Here is a 26,293-nt window from a genome sequence, read left to right as displayed (position 1 = left end):
TTAGGATATATCTATATCTATCTATCTATATATATATATAGCAAAGGACTCCTTGCCTGTGATACGAATTACAGATACATTCCCTCAGTTTTCTGATGTTTGCTTTTGGACCTCTGGTGTTTTTTTGTTTTGTTTTGTTTTGTTTTTGCAATGCAGGCTTTGATTTCTACATAGTTCAGTTTATTAATTTAGATGGCTTCTGGATTTTTAGTTGTAGCTGACAAGGTCTTGCTTACATGAAGGTTATCAAGAAATTTTTACATTTTACCCCAGAACTCCCCCCCCTCCCCACGGAACTTTTCTAGTTTCATTTTTTCACATTTAAATCTTTGATCCATTTGAAATTTAACTTGGTATAAAAAATATGGCTCCACCTTAAATGGTTACTAAGTTGTCCCAATAAGATTTAACAAATAATTCATCTCTCTTCACCCAGTGAGATGCTACCTTTACCATATACAAAATTTCAGTACTTAATTTAGATCTAATTTTGGATTTTCCTATTTCATTTGCCCTTTTCGATGGATGGTCTCTAATTCCCGACCATCACTAAGCAGACAGATGGTCTCTAACTCCCAACCATCACAGAAAACCTGCCCTGATTTTTGCTTTCTATCTTATTTCTTTCTTCCAATATAATTCTTTGGTAATTTTATTATTCTTCATTGTCAGGGCATATAGTATTTATATTGTTCTATCACCCTATTCCCCAAAGTTTGTTTTTTATATTGGTTTTGCAGTTAAACTCATTCATTGACCACTGACATGACTTTTGTGTGGTTTCCCCAATCATGTCGTGGTTGACCGAGGTTCAGCCCAGTACTGTTGGTGGGAACAATATTCTTTGAGACTGTTGTTATGGGCTGAATTGTGTTTCTCCAAGACACATCTCAGCCTCTCGTACCTCAGAATGTAACTGTATTTGGAGATAGGATCTTAAGGGAGGTAATTAAATTAAAATGAGGCCCTCAGCATGAGCCCTTAATCCAGTAAGACTGGATTTATACGAAGGATTTATAGAAGAGGAAGAGCCACGTCAGGGTCCTGTGTACAGAGGGAAGGCCCTGTGGAGGGGAAGCAAGAGTCTGGCCACCAGCAGCCTGAGGAGGGAGGCCTCAGAGGAAACCCATCCTGTCGGCACTCAGATCCTGGACCTGGAGGCTCCAGAAATGTGAGAAAACAAATTTCTACCGTTTAAGGTCCCTAGGCTGTGGTGCTTTGTTACGGTAACCCTACCAAACCGATATAATCATGTAAGTTCAAAACTTTCTGTCTTCAGCCTTCATACCTGAAGGACAGCTGGCTGGATATAAAACCATGGCTCATTCTTTCTTTCCTTGAATAATGCGTTGGCATTGTTCTATCGCCTGCTGGCACGGTTGGCTGCTGCAGAGAAATCTGAGACTGCTGATTTATTCCCCCTTCTCAGTGACTTAGTGACTTGGTCCTTTTGATTGGTTTCTCAAAAGGATTCTTTTTTAAAAACTCAAATTATCTTTCTTTAATGCCAATATTTCACACATACAAAAGAACATGTTTATGTAATTATATATACATAATAATTATATGAAAAAATATACCCCTATGCTATAAAACATAATGAATATCCCACACACTGCCACCCTGGTCTAGAATGAACTTGCGGCCAGTCATCTACGTGCTCTTAAACAATTCCAGCCTCTTGCCTTTTCTCCACAGGCACACACTATCCTAAATGCTGTGTTTCTTATCCCATCGCTTTTTCAAAGTGTTCTGTCACACACACACATTTGCTTCAACAATAAAATACTTAGTGTACTTCTTATGCATTATAAAAGTGGTCTAATGTGGTAAGGAGTTTTCTGGGACTTGAACTTTTTTTTTTTTAAAAAGATTTTATTTATTTGAAAACGAGAGATCAAAAGTAGGCAGAGCAGCAGGCAGAGAGAAAGGGGAAGCAGGCTCCCCGACAAGCAGAGAGTCCAATGCAGGGCTCGAACCCAGGACCCTGAGATCATGACCAGAGCTAAAGGCAGAGGGTTAACCCACAGAGCTACCCAGGCACCCCGCACTTGAACTCTTTACTCAACACTTTATTTCTAAAATTCATCCATGTTGTGTGTAGCTTTAGCTCATTCAATTTCCTTGCTGCACAATGAAATGTCCATTAAGTGAATATATTACAATGCATTTATCCCTTTTCTGTAGATGGGGGCTCTGAAATATTTCCTGTTTTTAAGTTTTCTGTTGCAAGTAAACGTGTAGAGTTTCTCTAGTCTAGAGTAGGTACCTATGGGTAGGCTTGCTGGTTCACAAGACATGTAAATGTCCAACGTAACAAGAGAATGGCAACTTGTTCCTTAGAGGTGCTGTAACAATCTACAATTCCATCAGCAATGTTTAGAAGTGCTTCTTGCTTCCTAGCCTTTCTAATTCTTGGTGTCATCAGTGGCGGTAAAATAGCATCTTACTGTGGTCTTAGTTTGCATTTCCTGATCATTAGTGAGACTGATAACTGTTTCTTGAGCTTATTGGCCACACATATCTTCTTTCAGTGAAATGTCTGATGTTAATCTTTTATGTATCTTTCTATTTTCTTTATCTTTCTCACTGATTTGTTTCTATGTTCTGCGTATCAGTCCTTGCAGGTTGAATGTGTCACACATACTTTCTCTCACTCTGTCTGGCTTACTTCTCTTTCATTTAAAAAATGTATTTAAATAAAAAAAAGTTTAAACTTTAATGTAGGTGAACCTAGTCACATTTTCTCTTCTAGTTAGTACTTTAATATCTTAAGAAATCATTTTCTATTCCAAGGGCAGAAAGATCTCCTACATTTTATTCCAATTTTTAAGGCTTTGTTTTTCATACTCCAGTCCTTAATTCACATGGAATTCCTTTTTTGTATAAGCTGGAAGTGAGGATGAATGAGCTCAGCAATTGCCCCAGCACAGCTTCCTGCAAAAATCCCCTCTCTCCCTGTTGATCTTCCACAGTCCAATGTATGTCAGTATGTTTCGGGGCTTTCTATGTAGTCCCCCTTGTCATTATTTCGTTTATCCTTGAGCACAAGGCATTATGGCCTGTTTTATAATTTTTCATAAAAGTAAGGCAATTCTCACCTTATTTTTTTCAAGAGTGTCATGTCTATTCCTTACCCTTCCATATAAAGGTCTGCTTTTCAAGTACCATAAAAAAAAAAAAAGAAAGAAAAGAAAAACTTGTTGGTTTTTTGTTTATAGTAGCATTGACTCTATAAATCAAATCAGGGAAAACTGACATGTTTATGATGTGTGTTGTCTTATCCATGAACATTATATATCTTGGTTTATTTAGGTCTTAAAATGCCTTTCAATAAAGTTGTATCACTTTGTGCAGTCAGGGCTTACAAATTTTTTTGTTAGATTTATATTTGGGAAACTGGTATTTTTGTAGAATTGGAAATACTTTGAAAATCATGTTTTCTAATACTTTCTGCTGCTGTATAGAAATGCAACTTATTTTTATTGACTTTACAGGCAGCCATCTTGATAAAAATGTTATTATTTCTAAAAATTTGTAGATTCTTTTGGGTTTGCTATGTAGATGATCACATCATTTCTAAATAATACTTTGGTTTTTTTCTTCCTAATACGCCATTTCTTTCTTCCTTCCTTTTTTTTTTTTTTTTTTTTTTTGGTTTACTGTACTTGCTACGACTTCTGGTACAAATCTGGAAAAAAGTGGTGATGGTGGGCATTCTCTTTGCTGACTTCAAAGAATTATTTAAAATATTCCCCATTAAGAATCATCTTTGCTGAAATATTTTGTTGATTCTTCTTATCAGATTAAGGAAGTCTTTGTCTATTCTCAATTTGCATTAGTTTTAATGAATGGTACTGCATTTTATCAAATATAATCTACTGAAATAATTTCATAATATTAATCCTTTAATTTGGTTGATAAAATACAGGGTTTTCCTAGAGTTAGACCATTTTTGTATTTTTTGGGATAAACCCAACTTGATCAAGGTGCATCTTGTAAAAGAAAAATATATCCTGTCGGATTTTGTCTGTTAAAATTTGGCTTATGATTTTGATACCTATGTTTGTGAGGGAGCTTACAGTATTATTTTTTTCTCATGTCTTTGTCTAGTTTTGTTTTCAAGACACTGGTCTTGTCTCAAGCAATTAACTGGGAAGTTGTTCCCTTTTCTGCTGTCCGGAAGAGTCTATTTATATTGAAGTGGTGTACTTCTTAAAAGTCCGGTAGAATTCACTTGTAAAATCAATAGGCCTTGTATCCTTTGTGAGATTTTTTTAACGTACTGCTGCAATTTATTTGAGTTATATTACCAAATCAATTTGGATAACTACATTTTTCTAGAAATTTGTCTTCTTTACAATTGTTTTGAAATTTATTGGCATAAAATTGTTAATTGTATCATTTTCTTCTCTCTTTAGCTGTAGTTTTGCTTCCCTTTTCCCTCAATATTGGTTATTTGCACTTTATTTCTTCTTGATTAATTTTGCCTGAACAGTGCTTCAAAGAAACAACTTTTAGATTGTGGATCTCCATTCTTTGGTTTCACTGATTTCCGCACTTAATAACAGAACTTAAAAATGCAAGAATCAAAAACTTATAGAAAATAAAATATATACAAATTCAGAGTTACAGCTGTGGATTTCAACATGCTTCTCAATGATGGACAGAAGAAATACACAAAAAAGTCAATAAAGATAAAGAAGACATGAACAATATTATCAAACCACTTGACCTAAATGACATTTCTAGAATACTCTAACAGTAAAAGTATTCTTTTCTGAGGTACATGGAACATTTACCAAGACAGATCATATTCTGGATCATAAAACAAGTCTGAATAAGTTTAAAAGGACTTAAGTTACATGAACTATGCTCATTTACTGCAATAAAATTATAAGTCAATTAAAGAAAGAGATCTGGAAAATGCCCAATAGTTGGAAACCCAAATAACATACTTCTAAATAACTTACAGATCAAAAGAGAAATTAGGAGGAAAATTATAAACTATTTTAAACTGAATGAAAATATGACAAAATTTGTGATATGAAGCTAAAATAGAATTTAGAGGGAACTTTTAACATTAAACACCTGCCTTAGAAAAGCAAGGGATCAAATAAATAACCTAAACCTACACATAAAGAAACTAAAAAACCCCCAACAAATTAAATCCTAAGAAGCAGAAGACAGGAAATAGTAAAGATAAGAGCAGACACCAATGACAGAGAAAATAAAAACAGGGAAAAATCAATGGATTCAAAACCTTGGGTTCTTGGTTCTTTGAGAAAATCAATAAAATGGATAAACTTCTGTCAGTATGATCAGGAGAAAAAAAAAAAAAGAGAAAAGATATAAAGTACCAACATCAGAATTACGAGAGTATACGTTACTACAGATCCCACAGATGTTATCAGAATTAGGAAAAAAAAAAGAATTATGAGCAATTTTATGCTAATAAATTCAACAACTTGGATGAAGTAGACAAATTATCTTTCTTTAAAGATACAACTACCAAAACTCACTCAAGAAGAGAGATAATTTGAATATTTACTAAAGAAATTCAATTTGTTGTTAGAAATCTCTCACAAAGAAGAATCCTGGCCCAAATGGCTTCACTGCTTAATTCTATCAAATATTTAAGGAAGAAATAATACCACTTCTGTATATAGTCTTCTGGAAAAATAAGGTGGAGGGAACATTTAACTCATTATACAAAGTCATTTATTATTAACCTAATAACAAAACTAGACAAAGCATTACAATCACGGAAAACCACAGACTAACACACTTCATGAATATAGATTCAGACACTGATTGGCTTATCAACAGTGGGGAATGGTATGTATGTCGGTATTTTTTATTTCTTCCAGTGGATCATTTTTGCTTTATATTTTTGAGATTACTTTATTGGGTATGTGTAAGTTTAGAATTGGTGTATCCTGTGAATTATATCTTTTATGATTATATAGTCATTTTCTCTGCCCCTAATAATTTTTTTATTTTGAAATATATTTTTCAGGTAATTAATAACTATGCCTTCTTTTGATTACCAAATATCTGGTGTATCTTCTTTCCCATTTTTTTCAATGTTTGTATTATGTTTCAGGCATGACTCATTAAATTTTTTTTTTTAAAGATTTTATTTATTTATTTGACAGACAGAGATCACAAGTAAGCAGAGAGGCAGGCAGAGAAAGAGAGAGGAGGAAGCAGGCTCCCTGCTGAGCAAAGAGCCCGATGCAGGGCTTGATCCCATGACCCTGGATCATGACCGAAGGCAGAGGCTTCAACCCACTGAGCCATTCAGGCGCCCCTTGACTCATTAAATCTTTAAAAAATTTCCGACTTGACATTATTTTGACTGCTACATTACAGAATTTTTTTTTTTTTAAAGATTTTATTTGAGGGTGCCTGGGTGGCTCAATTGGTTAAGTGGCTGCCTTCAGCTCAGGTCATGAACCTAGGGTCCTGTGATCAAGGCCCACACTGGGATCCCTGCTCAGCAAAGAACCTACTTCTCCCTCCCTCTCTGCCTGCTGCTCTCCCTATTTGTGCACTCTCTCTCTGTCAAATAAATAAATAAATAAATAAATAAATAAATAAATAAAAGATTTGAGAGAGTGAGAGAAAGTGCCAAAGCACAAGTGGGGGAAGGGGCAGAGGGAGAAGCGGACTCCCTGCTGAGTGGGGAGCCTGACCAGAGGCTCCACCCCAGGGCCCTGGGATTACAACAGGAGCTGAAGGCAGACGCTCACCAGGTGCCCCTTATTACAGATTGTTTCTAAGATTGTCTACTTCTGGGCTTCTATTTGTTCTTACCACTTTTTGTTGCTGTTGTTCTGACCCTTAAATGCTCTTTTTTCCTTTTTTTTTTTTTTTTTGCCACTTCTTGCATTAATTTTTTTTTGATCCTCCCCTTCCTAACTTCATTATTTTATCTTCAAAGGATTGGGATCTGCATTCTTTCTAATGGTTAACCTTAAATCTTTACTCAATATTGAACGTAAGTCCAAGCAATATGTTAACTCATTCCTCCTAAATCTTGAGGCCTTTGAACACTTTAACTCCGATCATCCCACACTCAAATGTGTATTGTTTCGCACAGTATTTCTGTTTAGTCATTTCTCTTAAAAATCCCACAAATTATTGTTTTCTACAGACATATTTGCTTGGGTTTGCATGTATGTATCATTTTATTTGCTTAGCAAATCTTCGGTCTCAGACAATCCTTCTTTGGCTTTCATATAGAAAAATTCGTTTAGGTAGGACTCCTGGTAGTAAACTTTTTCCAGTTATCTTTAAATGTGTTTACTCTTCTCTCACTGTAAGGTACACAATTCTAGGAGGGCCCACTATGTTTTCAAAACTATCACCTGGCTTAGATAGGTGTTTTGAGAAACAGGCCGTCATTTTGACCATCATTCCTCTGTAGGTAATCTGTCCCTTCTGTCCTTCCTAAGGGCAGAGGTCTTTGTCTAAATTTTTCCTCACTGATTTATCCCAAGCACTTAAAAAGTCTTTGGTACACACTAAGCCTCCACTACATATTTGTTTGTGAGTAAATTCATGCATATGCACGTTGTGGTCTTTATCAAGTGATCAGATGCAAATCCAAAATTCTATAATTTGCTCTGTGGTACTGTGGCTAGAACTCTGCAAATCATATTTCTCTTTTGTTAGCAGGCTTCTTGTCAGGGTCTGCAACTGTGCAACCTAGGAGACTGAAGGGCAAGAGGGAGAAGGGACTTTTTTCTTCCTGTTTGCGTGTCGCACCTGTCAGTGTCATTTGAGCAACAGTATTTTGCACTCCCAGACCCAGCCTCACTGCATCCCTTCAGCAGCCAGGATATGCTCCCTCTTCAGAAGCCAGAACTCTCACTTGCCAGAATTCCTGTGAACGCTGAGATTTTGAAAACCCCACTGCCTGCCTGTTTCTCTCATCCCTAGGCTTGGGTGCCAGGCCCAGCAGTTGGTATTTCTAGCTTACTGGAGTCAGGTGTTTCCTTTTTCACCCTCCCACGACAATGTAATCAATTCTCTACCTTCAATTTGCTCTTCTGAATTACCTAATGTCATTTCTGTTTTCCTGACAGTGCCCCGACTGAAATAGATGCTCTTAAGATACCTTTGTTTTTGCTGATTTACTATGACGTAGCCAGGCATGGATTTCTTTTTACTTATCCAGCTTGGAATACAGCATGCTTCCTGAATTGGTCGATTCACTTACCGTCTTGTCTCTATAATATTTTAGGTAATTTTTTACACAAAGCTTGCATTCACTATTTAATTGTGTCTAATTCACCCAATGAGTATTTGACTTAAATACATATAATTTTAGTTTAAGAGATGTCAATTTGTTTTTTTAACTTCCTCATTTCTGGTATGGTATTTGTTTGCTCACCTTTGAGATAACATTTTAAAAAATATTTTATAATGAGAAATTTCAAATATATACAAAAGAAGACAACAGTATAAGAACTTCCATGCACTCATTGACGAGCTTCAACACTTATCAACTCATGGCCACTTATGATTTCCTCTAACCCCTCATCCATATTAATGTGAAGCAAATCCCAGACTTCATATAATTTCATCAGTAAGTTTTCCATGTGTGTACCTCTAAAAGATAAAAACTCACATTTAAAACAAGGTTAACAAAGCTTGCTTAAAATATTGAAAATTATTTCTTAGTATCATCAATAGTCCTGTTTCCCCTGGCTGTCTTATGCAAGTTCATTCTGCTTTTATAATTTGAATCATAATCTAAATAAAGTCTGCATGTTGCCATTGGTTAATGTGTTCCTTAAGCGTCTTTTGATACCGAGGGTTCATCTTCATTTACTTTTTAACATTCCTGTGAAGAAATGGGGTTATTTATCCTGTAGTTTTCCACTGTCTGGACTCTGCTGATGGTATCCCAGGAGTCATTTAACACGCTCCTTTGCCCCTGTATTTCCCACTGGTTGGTAGTCAGAGGCTTGACTGGCCTCAGATTTGACTTACTGAGGAGGCAGGGTGGCCAAACGCTTCACAGGCGGTAATGTGAATGTCCAGTACTGAGTGTATTTGTGAGGTTGGTAGCGAGTGATGATCACTGCCATAAATTAATTAGGAGCAGCGAAACTGTAATATTCTAATTTTATTATTTCTAGTTTACTAGTTGGAATACTCCTATAGAGAGACTTTTTCTCATCATTGAATCATTTACCCTAAAGTACAGTTCATTTAGAAAGAAAGGAAACATGCTGGTTATTTTCTTTTCATATTAGGAAAAACAAAACAAAACAAAAACAAAAACCCAAGTTTGTTCCCATGCATCTTCCAAAACCAAACCCTCAGTGTGAATTTGGGAGTCTAAATATCGTTTAATATATGTGATTGTGATCTACCCACTCAGTTGCTTCAAAGTGTTCCATTTTTGGCCAATGGGAACATATTCCAGTTGGCTCTGAGTTCTTCTGACACAACCTTTGTTGAGTTTGGGAGTCTCTTTGCTTGCCTGGACTTGGTAGAAGCCATTTCTCCAAGGAATTCTGGCTCCTTTTAGTGGAAAATAGTATTTAAGGATCAATATCTAGGCATAAAGTGTGCTTATCAATACTGGGTTACTCACTGATATTAATCTTTTCGGCAAATCAAGTTAGGAAATGTGTAAATATATGAGAAAGTTTTGCTAGTATTTTTAATTCACAACTACAGACGTTTACTTAACATCATCATTCTCACACTTTTATGTCCTTTACCCATAGCCAAACTCTAGTTTGCAACATCACCAACAAAATTATTCATTTATTTTGCATTACATACACCTACAATCTCAGGACAATATCAATATTACTAACAATAGTATTACTGAAAACGAGTAAGGTTTTCTTTTGTGCGTAGGGTAAATCCCATCAGGGAAGTAGTCAAATAATGGTCTTTTAAAGTCACTTGGAATAGTTCCTCTTGGTATGGTTTTACTACCAACTGAGTATGTGGTCGGGCTCACTTAATTTTACTTTTAATTAGGAACTGCCTTATTAAAATTTGTTTTGATATTAAACAAAATATTAGTTTTCAAAATCAAACAAAAGATAATATAGAGTCAAGAAAATCTAGCTTCATGCCCGATCTTTCCCAACCAATTTCTTTCTTCCCTCCACGGAAAACCATTTAAAAGTATTTTTAAAAGTTACTCTTCCATTTTAAAATATCTGTTTCTCGGGGCGCCTGGGTGGCTCAGTGGGTTAAGCCTCTGCCTTCGGGCTCAGGTCATGATACCAGAGTCCTGGGATCAAGCCCCACATTAGGTTCTCTGCTCTGCGGGGAGCCTGCTTCCTCCTCACTCTCTGCCTACTTCTGATCTCTGTCTGTCAAATAAATAAATAAAATCTTTAAAAAGAAATATCTGTTTCTCTCTACACACATCCCCAACCTTGTCATTGTTTAAAAAGCAAAATATTGTAATCAGAGAGATGATTTTTTCCCACTTTCCTTTTCCTTTTTTCACTGCCTATATCATTGAGATTATTTCATAGAAGTTTATAGAAATTGTCTTCATTCTTTTTGACAGCTGTAAAAGATTCCACTGTGAGGATGTTCACACCAAATAAACACCCATGGAGGACTTTTTATTTACTCAGTCTTCTTCTGTTGGGCATATGGGCTGTTTCCAGTCTGCTATTTCAAGTGAGGCTACCATCAACAGCCTTATTCATAGGTATTTTTGTATTAATTTTGTATTTTTAGAAAAGATTCCTGAAAGCTGGTTACATGGGTAAATGAATATATAATTTTATTAGATAGAGTCAATTTTCTCTCCACAAAGGTTATTCTACTTTGCCTTTCCACCAGGATGTATGAATGGTAGCACCAATTTCCCAACAGCCTCACTGAGCCTATAAAAATTCTGGATTTCTGCCAATGTCACTGGCAAGAAATAACTCATTGTAGTTTTGATTTGTTCTTTTTCCAGCTTTTTGAGATAAAAGCATAGATCACTGATTTTTGGTCCTTTTTTTTTTTAACTAATATATCCATTTAAGGGCTATAAACTTCCCTCAAGCACGGCTTTAGCTGCATCCTACAAGTTTTGACCTGCTTTATCTTTGTTATCATTCATTTCAAAATATTTTCTATTTTTAAAAAAGATTTTATTTATTTATTTGACAGACAGAGAGAGAGGAAGCATGGGGAGTGGCAGGGAGAGAGGGAAAAACAGGCTTCCTGCTGAGCGGGGAGCCTGATGCAGGGCTCGATCCCAGGACCCTGGGATCATGACCTGAGCTGAAGGAAGTTGGTTAACTGACTGGGCCACCCAGGCACCCCTCAAAATACTTTCTAATTTTGCTTGGGCTTTCCTCACTGGCCCATGGGTTACACAGAGGTGTACTGTTTAATGCCAGCAAAATTGCTGAGGATTTTCCATCTATCCTCCTGCTTCTGATCTTTATTTTTTTAATTTAATTCTACTGTGGTCAGAAAATAATACTCTATAAGTTATTTCAGTATTTTAAATTTTATGACTCAGTTTATGATCAACATGGTAAATGGTCCACGTGCATTTAAAAAAAAATTATTTTAAGTGGGCTCCATTTTAACATGGGGCTCGAACTCATAACCGCAAGATCAAGAGTTGCATGCTCTACTGACTGAGCCATATGCTTTCTTAAAAATGAGAATTATGTCACAGTTTAATGAAACATTATATAAATATGTGAAAAATTTGTTTTTTAGCAAGATGGTCTATATTTTTACTTTTTTTGTCTGTTTAGATCTACCACTTACTGAGAGAGGCTGACGTCTGATTGTAGATTCATTTCTCTGTTTAGATCTGCCAATGTTTAATGCTTGTCGTATATAATTTGAAATTATCTTATTGGTTTCATCAAACAGATTTACAATTTTGTATATTCTTGGTGGACTGACCACTCTATTATTATTAATCGTCTTTTTTGTAGTAATGCTTCTTCCCTTAAATTCCACATTGTCTGATGTTGGTATAGTTAAACCAGCTTTCTTTTGACAAGTGTTTGTATATCTTCTTCCCATTTGTTTAATTTCAACCACTTAATATCTTACAGTAAAGTGTGTTACTTGTGAACAGCACGTAAGTGGGTTCAGTATTTTAACCCAGTCTGATAATGTTGGTAATCTAATTGGAATACTTAGTCCTTTTGTATTTACTGTCATTAATGACATATTGTACTTATATCTAACACTTTACTATTTGTATTTTATTTTACCCATTTTTATATTTTACATATAATATATATTTCTATTTTATATTCCTTTTGTCTTCCTTTCTTGCTTTACTGAGTTGATCAAATTTTTTTTATTATTCCATTTTTCCTTAACTATACATTCTTCAATTGTTCTTTTAATGGTGAGCCTAGAAACGACAATATGCACCTTTAAATTATTCCAGACTAAAAATACAAATTACTTTAATTTTGCTACTTCCCTGATAATGCTAATACCTAACACCCTGCCCATGTGCATTCATGGGAAAATTAATCTCATGTTAATCTTTCAGCTGTGTTACCCTGGAAACCTAATAAAGGTAGAATGCCAGCCATGTTATCAGCCAACACACTTACAGTAAAGACGACCTGACGAAACTGCAGTGGACGGGGAGGACTGTGACCATTCCTGAGTGTGACATTTCTTGTCCCTTGCTGGAACTCTTGCGCTCTAGCCCAGTGGACTCTTGTACAAGTTATTGGTTCCTACATGGAACTTGCGACTTCTGAACTAGGGTTGTTCCCATACTCAGCTCATGTGGACTTGATCCCTCATCGCTGAACTGTCACTTGGGGAAAGGGGCAGATAACTGTCCCTGGGCCTGCTGCCAGACTGTTAGGGCAATTCTTGGAAAAACTAATGAGAACCTGCATGGCTAGTTTACTGGGTTTCCTACTCTATCCTTCTGAGTGAAGGCAAGACCACAAGTGCCCTACTGAGTTGTGCGAGTATAAAATATTTATCTATCTGGCCCTAAATCCTCTGGCAGTGGATACCGCAGAGTTGTAGCAGCAGCAGAATGGACTTTCATAGCCTTGATTCAATGTGGCCAAGGCACTGTGACATAAAAGAATGCCCAGGGAGATGCAGAAGAAACTAAAGTCTCAGTGCGGGGCCAACTTTCTCGGGGTCTGATGGCAGAAGTTTGACATTGTGTGACAGAGGATAAATCTTCCCATTGTAGGCCTAGATGAAAGCTGAAGACAAACTTGTGCCGAGAGCAACTGCCCACTCCTCCCCTCCCCACTGTTCATGAAATGGAACTGACCAGAAGCACAGCTGTAAGTGGGCTGGCTGGGAAGAATGACAATTGCCTTGGGGTAGCTGATGCATTTGGGTCAAACGGGGCCCTGATGCCCGGCAGGGGGCATGGAAGAGACTCGAGCTTGGCTCCATGTTTGTGAGTGGGGCTGGACTAGAAAAGAGGTGGAGCAGCTGGGTCAGTTTGGACCGAAACTGGGTTGGCCACGGATCTACTCAGCATGGAGTGGTGCCCACGAGCCCCAAGCAGGGGGAGCAGGGGACGGAAGTAGAAGAACCACTCTGCACCAGCACACAGGTCGAAGAGGGCTAGGCAAGCTGGCACACAAACTGGCTGCATGGCAATGGCTGTGGTGAGCTGCACGTCTGGGGAGGCAGCGCTGTCCGAGCAGCTTATGTGGGAGCGACCTCAGCTGCAACCTGGGGCAGCATCCCGAGGGTTTAACCTTCACATGGGGACGAATCAGTGTCATCTACGGACACTTAAGGAGATAATGAATGGCAATGCAAACTACAAACTCCTTGGGCTTTCCAAGAAATGACAAATGATAATGACTATTTTAAAAGCTGGAAGCAAAGAGGATATGGACATGCTTGTTCTTCTGTGAGTGATGAGAAAGGGGTGCTTTATTTGTCATCACTGTCATTTTCTAAGGCAGCGGTTTCAAAATGTGATCTTCTTACCAGCAGTATCAGCCAACAACTTACAAGAAATGTCCATTCTCAAGCCCAGCCCTAGTCCTACTAACTCAAGAAGCCCAGCAAACTGTGGAGTCTAATAAGCGCTCCAGGTGATTCTGGTGGACCCTAAAGTCTGAGAGGAGTTGTATTAAAGTTAGTAACTCAAGGTCATGGAGGTTGGTCTGTGAGCCCACAATGGACATGGTTACTAGATTAACCTTCTAGCTCTATTTTCCTGAAAACCTAATAAAGGGTGAATGTTCTCTTACCAGGCAAGATAGCTTATAGTAAAAATGACCTCAGTTGGTAACTGTAACTAGACTAGGAGTACTGGAAATAAACTATGAACACCTCATGAAAAGCCAGTTGCAAGTTTCGGAGTGCCGTGGTTCTTATAAAGAGCGAGGCTCTTTCCAGGACTCAAGGAGCTATCACAAAAGATAATGGTTTTTATATGGAACTTGGAACATCTAAACCAGGATAGTTCCCATAATACATCATTTGACTTGTTCCCTTGCACTTGAACTGTGGCCTAGCAGCAAAGGGCAGCAGGCAGAGAAGGGTCGCTGGGCTAAGCAAGGACTCCCTCTGGAGGGACACAGCTGATGCTATTACACTTTCCCATCAGAAGCTACTACTGTCATTACTTTGTATGGTCACACTCATTTATATTTAATATTTACCCTTTCTGTTGCTCTCTGCTTTTTCCCGTTTCCATCTGGGATAGTTTTTGTTCTGCCTGAAGAAATTCCTTTAGTGATTTTTAGTTCAAGTCTGTTTCAGTTTCTGGTGGGCTAAGATCCTTAAACTTTCATTTTTGAAAATAGGTATAATTTACACAGAAATGCTCAGATCTTAAGTAAAACATTCACTTTTGACTACTACTAAATACACAACATTTCCAACACTCTACAAAGTCCTTTCAGGCTGCTTCCCAGTCAACCCTTTCCCCACAAAGCAACAAGTGATCAGAATTCTAACACCACAGGTGAGTTTTGCCTGTTCTAGAATTTCATATAGTTGGAACTCACATACTAGGTACTTCTTTGTGTCCAACTCTTTTATTAGTGTAGTATTTTTGAGATTCATCAATATGGATGTTGGACCTTTCTTGCTGAATCCATTAGTATAATTAGTATCCACCATGTAAATACAGCATTGTTCTTCCATTCTTCTATTGATGGGCACCTCAATGTTTTTCTGGCTATTATGAATAAATCTGCTGTGAACATAAAGTATTTTGTGGACATGTATTTTCACACCTCTTTGATAAATTCTAGCACTAAAATTCCTGGATCATATATGCTTAATAGACAACCAAACTTCTCCAAAATGTCTGTACGGTTATACTCTCAACTGGCAACTCCCAACATGAGAGTTCTGGTAGCTCTGTAGCATCTCCCACATTTGCCATTATTGATCTTTTTCATTTAGCTCTTCTAGTGCTAGGAGTGCTTCCTGCTTCAAAGTCTATTTTTTTCTGATGACAACGTTGCTCTCTTTTTTTAATTGTTTGCATGGTATATATTGTTTTCCATCTTCATATTCTCGACACTTCTGTACCTGATATTTAAAGTGTTTCTCTTATAAGCAGCATATAGTTCGATTTAAAAAATCCATTCCATACTAAATGCTTAAATTACATAATTTTTTTTACCTAACTGCTGATACGCTTGGAATCTCTACTTCCTATTTTACCATTTGCATTTTTATGCACCCTTTCTCTTGCCTGACTTTCTTTAATCAAATGTTTTACATTATTCCATTTTCCTTCTGTTCAATTACATTTTAATACCATTGTTAGTAGTTAGCCTAGAGCTTAAAACTGTATTCTTACTTATCACAGTCCTATGCAAATTATTACTTTAGTACTTGGCTGATACCAATTAAACCTCAGAACTTTTCAACTTCATTTACTTCCCTCCCATCACCTGTTATTGTTACCGTGCACTTTAGTGACACGTAAAAGCGCGGCACTTCAGGGCCCTGCAGCTATGACTCTGTATGGCTACTGTAATTTTACATTTGTCTTCGCGGCGTTCTTCATTCCCTCTTGCATTTCGGTATCTCTATCTGGGATGTTTTCCTGGGAACGTTCTTTGTTATTTCAGTGCAGGCCCTCTGGTGCCAGATTCTCTGAATTTTCGTTTCTCTGAACCCATCTTTCTTTCACCTTAATATCTGAAGGACATGTTCGCTGGTATAAAATTCTAGGCTTGCACTTTTTCTCTTCCAGCTTGAAAGATGTTGTCACACTGGCCTCTGGTTTCTATCATCTCTGTTGAGATGCCGTCAGTTTCGTGGCTCCTCTGGAGGGACCCGCGGTGTGTTAAAGATGGGCCACGCATTCTTTGTCACTGCTAGCAGATGGAGGACGTTTCCCCGGGCTTTGATTCCGAGCAGGCGCCAGCACTCTCCGCTTGGACAGAGTGGTGCCGTGGCAGTTCTGGCTACACATAGGCTCTCGGAGGCCTGCGTGCTTCTGCTCTCACCCTTGTGGAGCTCCGAGCCATCATGGAGAAAGGTCCAGCTACCCTGCTGAGAGACAACCAAGGCAGGGCTTCCCAGCTGTGCCCAGGTATTCCCCCCTCTCCACTGGAGGTTCAGACACATGAGTGAAACCTTCTTCGGTGGCCAGTCCCAGATGAGTCTCTACACGTCTTCAGTGGCATGAATGACTCCAAGGGAGACCAGAAGAATGTCCAGCTGAGTCTGGCTCAGACTGCACAGTCTTGAGCAAATCACGGTTTTGTTTGAAGCCAGTAAATTCTGGAGTGGCTTCTGAGGCAGAAATGGAGAACTGAAATAGTGTTTGGTGTCCAGAATAGAGTGCGGCCATACCAGACACTTAGAACCTGTGGTGTTAGTTTTAGGACTGGGTCGACTACAACTGCTGAGCAGCAGTGAGACTCTTCACAGAGGCTGGACGAGCACGGAGGAAATCAGGACGGGAGGCTGGAGAAGGGGCGGACTTATCTATTGGTAAAACAGTGAGGCTCTATCTTAGAATACAGCAAAAATACTTAACTAAGTTGTAGATCTGGCTAGGAAGACTTCCAAGAAGAATGCTGAAAGTGGAAAGGGTTTTTGAAAAGCTATTAAAAGAGAGAGCACTTTAGAAACTACAGTTTTCGGGCAGGGTTTAGAAAAACTGCTTTCAAGTTGGGACTTGCAGGGTTAGAAAATGAAACTTTTTCAATTGTCAGCTTCTCCAATCAGCATGAGGTTTTAAAGTTAAAAAAAAAAAAAAATTCCAGAAAGTTACCAGTAAAACTATGGCCTTGGGGTCAAGCTCAAATCAGAAACACGGCAGTAGGAACTTTTGTTACTCCTGCCTCGGAAGGATATAGATGTAAGCCTCATAAGGCTCTCACAGACAAAAAAGTGCCTAAAAATCTTAAGGGTATTTACACCCTGAAATCACATTCAAGGTAGACAGGGACCTTCTTGAAGAGATTTGAGATGTGGATTCTGTCTGTAGTGACTTATCATTTGAAAGTCTACAAAGTCTTTTTTTTTTTTTTTTTTTAAGATTTATTTATTTGACAGAGAGAGAGAGATCACAAGCAGGCAGAAAGGCAGGCAGAGAGAGAGGGGGAAGCAGGCTACCCCCTAAGCACAGAGCCCGATGAGGGGCCCAATCCCAGGACCCTGAGATCATGACCTGAGCTGAAGGCAGAGGCCCAACCCACTGAGCCACCCAGGCGCCCTCTACAAAGTCTTTTAAAGGGGTTATGCCAGTTTGGACTAAAAGGGAGACAAAGGTGGGAAGCAAGACGAGTGAGCTTTTCAACTGCAAACACAGGCCTTTCTTACAGAAAAGGAAAGACCACTCAGAGAGAAGGGTCAGGAGTGGAGAAACAGATTAGGGAACCAAGCCCAGGAAACCAAAATGGACCATAATCAAGGAATATTCCTTGTAAAGCAAGTCATCAGGGGAAGTGGTGACATACGGGCCAGATGGGGTTCAGAATCGACACAGAATGGTGACTTTCACAGAACTATGACTTTCCCATTTCCTGTGTTTAAAACTACCATGACTTCCCTATTCCTGCCACACTGTCATGTCGTGCCGGAAGCCCAGTAGATTTTCATTAGGTTATAGTACTGCTTTAACATTATATATTAATAAAGTGGAGAGATACTTAACCATAAAGTAATTAATTTTAGTTTTACAAAACCCCCTCTTTACATAAAGATCACACAGAAACAGATGAACAGTCTTAGAAGCTCTGTGATATGTTCTCTAGGCTTCTAGAGAACAAAAACACAGTTTTGCAGATATTTTGTTTCATTATTTCAAGAGAAGAAGGTATTTAAAGTTGTGTTTCCCATCCACAACCTGAAATACCAACTACTCTTCACTACCAGAAGAACACCTGACTTACGTCATATACTGAGATTCCCTGGTTGCCAGGAGCCCCACCTCCATGCTGGAGTAAAGAAGACAAAACTGAGGGGTGGGGGCACAAATAAAGGCCACAGGCTCCAATGTGTGTGGTAAAAAAAAAAAAAAGACAAAACTGACAAGGTAGGTTCCACCATGGAAGGTACACAGAGCAGCCAAAAAGAGTACTAACTGAGTGATGGAAAAAGCAATGGAAAAGTGAAGGAAACTCAGTGGTGGGTTATTTCACATCTTTCCTTTAGCTACTAAGCGCTGCGTAACTCACATAGAGGTTAGAGCCACTTAGTGGCAAGTAATCTGGGAAAGTCAGAAGGTGGACAGACGGTAGTTTCCAGCTTCCCTACAGGGTGACTCACCTTTTCCAAAACTTTGGCAATTCGTGTGCCGATTTGTTCGAGTGACTGCTGTGGATACTGGTCTTTGCCAAGATTTTGCAGTACCTGGTGTAGGGAAAGACGGCAGGTGAGAGCAAGGAAAGGAGCAGGATCTAGGTGACGCTGCTGACGCTGAGCTAGACACTAGGGCCCAAAAGCCAGCAGCTGCTCTGGGGTATGTGCTGTGGTCCTGCTGGTCGGGCACTTTGGGGAAGACGTATGGAAACCTAGCATCCCTTCCGTATCCTCCCACTTTACAAAAACTACAGACATGTAAAACATATTCATTACAGCAACATTAGAAAAGAGAGTAAATAAAGAAAATTAAAACTATCTGTATTCCTGTCGCCCAGACACAACGAGTGTTAGTATCTTTACACTACTGATGTTTCAGGGATTTTTCTGAAATAGCATGTGTACACACATACTGCCTCTCTCACAGAATATGGGATCACACTACATATTGTCACCTATATTTTCACATAACATGAAGATTTCTTCATGCCAATCAATGTATTTCTACATCTTTTTTTTTTAATGATTTTTTTTTTAAAGATTTTATTTATTTATTTGACAGAGAGAGATCGCAAGTAGGCAGAGAGTCAGGCAGAGAGAGAGAGGGAGGCAGGCTCCCTGCTGAGCAGAGAGCCTGATGCGGGGCTCGATCCCAGGACTCTGAGATCATGACCTGAGCCGAAGGCAGCGGCTTAACCCACTGAGCCACCCAGGCGCCCTCTACTACATTTTTCTTGAGGGCTCCACTGTATACTATCCTCTATCTGTATAACATTTATTTAACAAATCCTCTATTCTTGGACATTCGTGGTGGTTTCTCAATTGTCCTTCTCGGTACACTGTCTGCTAGGCATATGCTGGGTCTGCTCGCCTTCCTTGCCTTCTTAAGAATGCCAACAGGAGAATAAGCTGCCCCAAGTAATCCTGACAAGAGCCTCTGTCCGCTGGCAAGCAGAGTGCTACCTACCTTGAGGAGTGAATCAGAATTCAAATTTCCTGGCCCTTAAAAGAAAAGCATAAACTCAATCCCAGGGCCTGAAATAAATCAGGCCTGGCGTAAAGCCACCTAGATTTAGGCCCTCTGAAATGTGGCCCGGCCCCCGGGCTTCCTGCTGTCAGCTGCGGCACCACTGCGGCGCTAGCAAGTACAGCGGCGCTGAAGACGGCTGGGCACTCACCTCTGTCAGCTGACTCTCGCCCGTGTAGTGCAGGCTGGCCCGGTTGGAGACCCCGTGCAGGTGGTCCAGGGTGTGCATGCTCGTGGGCAGATTGCCGTTGCAAAGCGGCTCCATCGCCGGCTGCTGTATTGGAGTGGCAAAGTCGATGTGTTCTGTGATGCTGGAAAATGGAGATTGCCACGTTAGCCATGGGAAACCCGAGTGGGTGGGGAGCAAGAGTATTAATAATTGGCTGATCGTAACTTTGTGATGTTACCAGGACTGTCTGGAACCACGACTCGCAGACTGAAGAGACAGCAGAGGTGATCTAGTCTGCTCTCTCGTTTTATAGGTGCAAGAATCCAGTGCCTGGCCATAACTGTTTGCTGAACGTATGAGCAGAGATCGTAGCCCTGGTCAAAGGAGCAGCGCTGGAATCATAGAGTCCTGAGCTCAGTGATTTCCCGGTCCACTCAAGCTGCCTCCTTTCTATGCACCATGGGGTCTGGTGTGGTCACTGCCATTGGCCATTTTTTCTCACTGGGGAAGTTTTGAACCTGGTGGGCTTTAGTCTAGGATTTCTGTTTTTAGGGTAAAATTCCCTTTTCAGTGATAAATACCTGCAAGTGGTTCCTATCTTTTATTTTCCCTTTATGCACAGAAACCCACCCCACAGAAAAAATGACCCAAAATTTAGACAGTACATTTTAAACAGATGCAGCTGTTCAATGTATCCATGCATAAGACGTAACTCCCTTTTGTAGACCCAAAGTGGTCATTTTCCTGCTATCTGCAGGCTAAATGTTATACACTCTCATATATGCTGAAATGGCAAACTGGCAGGGCCAAATTTTATTTCTAGCTATTTAAAGCTAATATGTATTAGGCAAACATTCATTCATTATTTATTTAGAGCCTACTACGTGTCACACACCAGAGGTACAATAATTAACAAGACATCGCCAACCCCTGCTGTTCTGGTGCTCGTGGTCTTGTGAGTGACTCGGTTATTACAGATGTTATAAAAGACAAAAACAAGGTACAGTGTCAGTACACTACGGGGAGGTACGTATTTCCCCCTCTGCTGATGGAGGAAGGAGGTGACTAGTGAAGGATTCCCCAAGGAACCAAGCTTTAAGTCAAGACCAGGGTGTGAATGAACCAGGTGGGAAGAAGGTGGTGAGAACATCACCCCACGCAAAGGAACACCAGTGTGAAGGGCCCGACAGGAGGGAGGGTGGCGAGGATGGAAAGACACATGGCAGCAGATCACAAAGGGCTTTGTGGACCACGGTAAAGAGCAGTAAGAAGTTATTCGAGCATTTTAAGAATTATTTGACTTGTATTTGAGGAAGGAGTCTGAGTATTGTAGGGATAAGGGGCAGAATAGAGTCAAGAGTGAATAAAGCATGCGGCCCGGCTAGGCGCCTACTCAGTGGAGTGGAGTGGAGTGGAGATGATGGCGATCCGGTTTAAGGGTCAGCAGTGGAGATGGAGAAAAGCTGACGGCTTAGAAAAACACTCAGAGGGTGGAAGTAGTAAGAATGGGTAATAGACCAGATCTGAGGGTGAAGGGAAAGGGATCATTAAGGACGACTCCCAGGTTTCTGGCCTAAGGACTGCTGGAGCGATCTACTAAGAATAAGAAACAGAAATCACACAGAACAATGATTTTTTGGAAGGTGAGTGGACAAGGAAACAATGAGTTTGGTTTTCCTGAGGTTGAGGGGTCTCAGAGGTATCTAGGCAGAGAGGCCAAGTTGGTAACTGGACAGATGATTTGAAGAAAAATCTGGTATGGAGATTCAAATTCAAGAGCTGTCAATATACTGGTGGTGACAGAAGTTGTGGGAGTACATCAGTCTGACTCGGAGTGATTCTAAGGTAAGAAGGCTTAGAGGTGAATCTTGGAGAACACCAACATTTAAAGGGCAGAGAAGGAGCCAGCAAAAGAGAATGAGTATCCAAGGAGGAAAACGCAGTTACTGGAGGGGCAACTTGGCTCAGCCTGAGTCTTGGTAGGTGTTTGTAAATCTAGATGTGCTCTGGCTCCCTTTTTAAGTACACAATGTCAGAAACACAGGTTTTTCCATAAAGAGGGATCCAGCCTTTAACTCAAACTAAGTAAGTTCCATACTTCCGCAGACCTTAAAAAGTGTGGGGGAGGCCCTGAGAAGGGAGGGCACGTTCACTGCTTCAGTACAATGGACTGCGTCTACCTGTGGCCTGTGGTCAGCGATGGTCATCCTCAGAACCTCTAAGCCTAAAAAGGATGACTCCTCTAACAGCCGCTGACAAAGAAGGGCATCCCTGAAGTCAACAGAGGCCCAACAGGTTCGCTGGTACATAAATGCCACGAAGGAGGGAGGGGTTTAAGATACTCACTCAATGTTTTTTGAAGAAACTGCAAGCCAGGTACTCACGATGGCAGTCAGCTCTACCCAGCGGAGTTTGAGGCACTCGTCTGGGCTGGGCCATCCCAGACTCTGGTAGTCACGCTTTTTTCCTAGAAGGAAAGTATGACATCAATGCACACGACTGCAAAGGAACAGAACCCGCAGTGTCTTACTTAACCCAGGCTGGCGTGTTTGGAGGTGCCAGTCATTCTTCTAGTCTTTAGGATTTTTACCATTTAGAGAATTAGAATCTTGTCATTCACAGCAAAGGAAATAAGATTATCTGAGTGAAGTCTCGGGCTCAAAGACAGACGATGAAGTAAAAATAAATGAGTCCACTGGATTTAAGACTGATCAACGGAAGATAAGAGCTAAGATATTCTTCGATGTTAACATCTTACCAAGTTTCATTTTTACCCCTCTATATCTTGATTTTATAAAGACAGCTCCAACTTAGGAGGAGCATGTACGGCTAAAGCATGGTTTCCCATTCTTGCAGGACTGACTGTGGCTGGGGGGTGCTTTGTGTGGGGCTGTCCTGTGTACTGGAGGATGTCTAGGAGCATCCCTGGCTTCTACCCTATAGAACCAGTAGCACCCCCCATTCCCCCCGCCACACACACACAGATGGGACAACCAAAATGTGCCCTGGGAAGACAAAATCACTCCTGGTAGAGAACCACTGTTGCAGAGAAAAGCAGCAGATGGGGAATAACGGTGATAATGATAGGTTACCATTTATTTCCAGAGCACTTACTGTGTGCTCAGGTCCTGTGCTAAGTGCCTTATATCCACAGCTCACTTCTCAGGTGGGAAAATGGAGGCACAGAGAGATCAGGTGACTTGCCCAAGGTTATCTGGCTAATGGACGGCGGAGCTAGGATCCAGATCCAGGTTGGTCTGAGTCCAACATGTAGGCTTCCAATCAGCATGCTATTTAAAGCTATACTGGGCTTTTAAAGCTCTGTTAATCGACACCCTTCACAGGTACTACCTTTTGTGTTCAGGCCCTTGACTTAGATTGAGTCCCCAACTAAGTCTTGTCTGGGATGGGGGACTTCTGGAAGACTTACAATAGAATGAATGGACAGGAAGGAGAACTTTGGTTCTGTGTAACTTTTTCTTATAATGTGGGAATTTGCCAATAACAGAAAACTGTTTGAGGTATAAGCAGGGCTTTAGATTTAAGTAAAATGGAAGAGTTTGGAAGAGTTTCAAATGAGCCCTGTTTAAATGAATAACTAAAAGAATTAAACCGTAAGTTTCACAATAAAGCTTATTTTTCTGTTATGTTTAAGAAATTCACTTGAAAAGCATTTATTGAGCGTCTATCATAAAGAAATGGGAACTGTGTTGAGGCACTAGGAATAGTCAGGGGAATAATACAGAAGGGGCCTGCCCCTGAGTTCACAGTCTAGTGAGGAAGGCAAACATGAACAAATCCTAGGATACGAAAGGATGACTGCCAGAGTGAAAGTACAGGACAGCGGCACGGAGGTGAGAGCAACTAATTCTGCCTGAAGGTACCAAGGAAGGGAAGGCACGTGGCATCTGAAGTTTAAGGATGAGTGATATTTTAGCACTGCTGATGTGGCAGGAGGGCAGGCCAGGCAGAGGGGGCAGCATATGCAAAGTTAAGGGGGTAAAATAAGAGCATGGTTGGTTCAGAAAAATAACTGTATGAAGGACAGACAGTCTGGATGCTTGTACACCACACGAGGAGGTTTGGACTTCATTCTATAGGCAATGGGGAGCCTCTTAGCCCACATTTCCCCATCTTGTTCACTGGAATATCCTAACAGATATTTATTTATTTATTTATTTACTTATTTTTTAAAGATTTTATTTATTTGACAGAAAGACAGCAAGAGAGGGAACACAAACAGGGGGAATGGCAGAGGCAGAGGGAGAAGCGGGCTTCCCACTGAGCAGGGAGCCTGTGTGGGGCTCAATCCCAGGACCCTGGGACCATGACCTGACCTGAGCCAAAGGTAGACACTTAATGACTGAGCCACCCAGGCGCCCCCTAAAAGACTTTGTTAAATGCTTTGCTGAAATCTAGTTACATTGTATTTACAGCATTTCCCTGGTCTTCCAGTCTGGTAGCTCTCTTCAAAAAAGGAAGTGAAATTAGTTATGCATTATTAGTTTTACTAGTTCTTAGTAAATTTACAGTGGCCCTCATTGATCTCCACTCTTCCCCACGGTCTCACTAACTATCTGTTTTAGGATTTGCTTTAAAACTTTGTCAGGATTTATCATGAACCTTATCTCCTAGTAGTGAAGAGAATGCAGATTTATTTGAAAACCCAGGATACTGTACCTCTCTGGCTACCTGTCATCGTTCCCAAGCCTTAGAACTTTTCATGTTACTGAGAGTAAGCAGGTTCCCTGATGTCACTGGCCAAGTACACTCAATGCCCTATGTGGGCCCACCCACTTGAATACATTTAAAACCACTTAAGTGCTTTCCTGTCATCTCAACCACACCAAGCTTTAATTTTCACTTTTACAAGAAATTTTTAGTTTTTTGTTTGTAAAAACAATATAGGCTTATTATAAAATATTTAGAAAATGGAAAAGCATGTAAAAGAAAATTAAAAATTACCCATATCTCTATCAGTACCCAGAAATGACCACTTACATTTTGGTATATTCTCTTCTATACTTGTTTCTATGTACTTGTTTATTTTAGCTTCTTTTATCAAATCTAAGAGGTCATAAACATTATTTTATATGGTATAAGAAAGAAAAAGACAGCCAATTATTATTTAAAATATCATCAGCTGTAAGATACACCTCAGCTGCAGATACAGAAATGTGAACAAGTGTAGTCATAATACAGTATATCTACTACCTTACAAAAATTGAAGTGTTCTATCTGCTATTTTATAAACCACTTTGGTTCACTTACTAGATTACAAGCATCTTGGCTGCACAGTACATGGCATGGATGTTCTGTAATGTATTTGGGCAATTACCAGCATTTAGGTGGTTTATAATTTTTTATTATGATAAGCGGCCCCATGATCAATCTTGCCACTTCTGTCTTTGGCATCTATAAAATGATTTACTTAGGGTAAATTATTGGAAGTAAAATTATTGGTATATTTTTAAATTTTCTGATTTATATGGTCAAATGATCCCCAAATTTATCTCATTAACTCTGTGTATTGCACATTTAAAGACAGTTTGAGGAGCAAAGATGGCATGTCGCTGTTTGTGTTTATGTCTCTTTGATTGCTAGTGAGGCTGAACATTTCATCACATGTTCAGTGGCCAACTGTATGTGTGTTATTTGGGGGACTGTCTCTATACTTGGACACAACTCACTGAAATGCTTTGTTTTCATACTGATTTGTAGGTGTTGTTTTATTTTTTTAAAAGATTTTATCTGTTTATATGAGAGAGAGAAAGAGAGAAGAGCACACAAGCAGGGAGGGGCAGCGGGAGTGGGAGAAACAGACTCCTCACTGATCAGGGAGCCTAAGGGGGGGCTCGATCCCAGGACCCTGAGATCATGACTTGAGCTGACGTCAGGTGCTCAACTGACTTAAGCCAGCCAGGTTGCCCTGTAGCCGTTGTAGGTGTACTTTAAATGATACTGGTATTTTGTGCTTATCACCGAGTCTGTAAAATATAAATATTCTGCAAAAATACTTTGTTTCAATGTTCTGCCTATTTTATGGTGTCTTCTGATGCCATAATTATTTTTTTTCTTTTTCTCTCTGCCTTAGAAAGTCCTTTTCCATCGGAAAACTATATAAATATTCATCTAAATTTTCTACTTTTATGATTTTATTACATTTACTATTTAATGGAATTTTCATTTCCATAATGACGTTTTACATTTTGAACACCCTTTCCCTTGCTATAGAAGACAGACCGAGTAAAGGAAGTGCTGCTTTCTTTCTGTAACCTGTTAACACACGATGTGACCCTTAAATAGTACAGCTACTACATGCTGTCAACTCTGGTCATGACAAAATGTCCTTT

The 26,293-nt window shown here is 39.7% G+C and overlaps 1 protein-coding gene across 2 annotated transcripts in view; it reads right to left on the bottom strand.

Annotated features, from left to right (window-relative positions):
- Nucleotides 1–26,293, bottom strand: part of TTC17 (tetratricopeptide repeat domain 17) — a 121,969-nt gene that overhangs the window by 4,810 nt on the left and 90,866 nt on the right. For both annotated transcript variants that reach the window (XM_032840653.1, XM_032840654.1), the window contains 3 exons: nt 22,287–22,407; nt 19,923–20,082; nt 18,712–18,795 (listed from right to left, as the gene is read on the bottom strand). In XM_032840653.1, the coding sequence (XP_032696544.1) occupies nt 18,712–18,795; nt 19,923–20,082; nt 22,287–22,407 (365 nt within the window). The remainder of the gene's footprint in view (nt 1–18,711; nt 18,796–19,922; nt 20,083–22,286; nt 22,408–26,293) is intronic.

Source organism: Lontra canadensis, unplaced genomic scaffold, assembly GCF_010015895.1.
Source record: "Lontra canadensis isolate GAN:19392208 unplaced genomic scaffold, GSC_riverotter_1.0 scaffold115, whole genome shotgun sequence".
In the NCBI taxonomy this organism is placed as follows: Eukaryota; Metazoa; Chordata; class Mammalia; order Carnivora; family Mustelidae; genus Lontra; species Lontra canadensis.
This window is presented reverse-complemented; position numbering and strand designations above follow the sequence as displayed.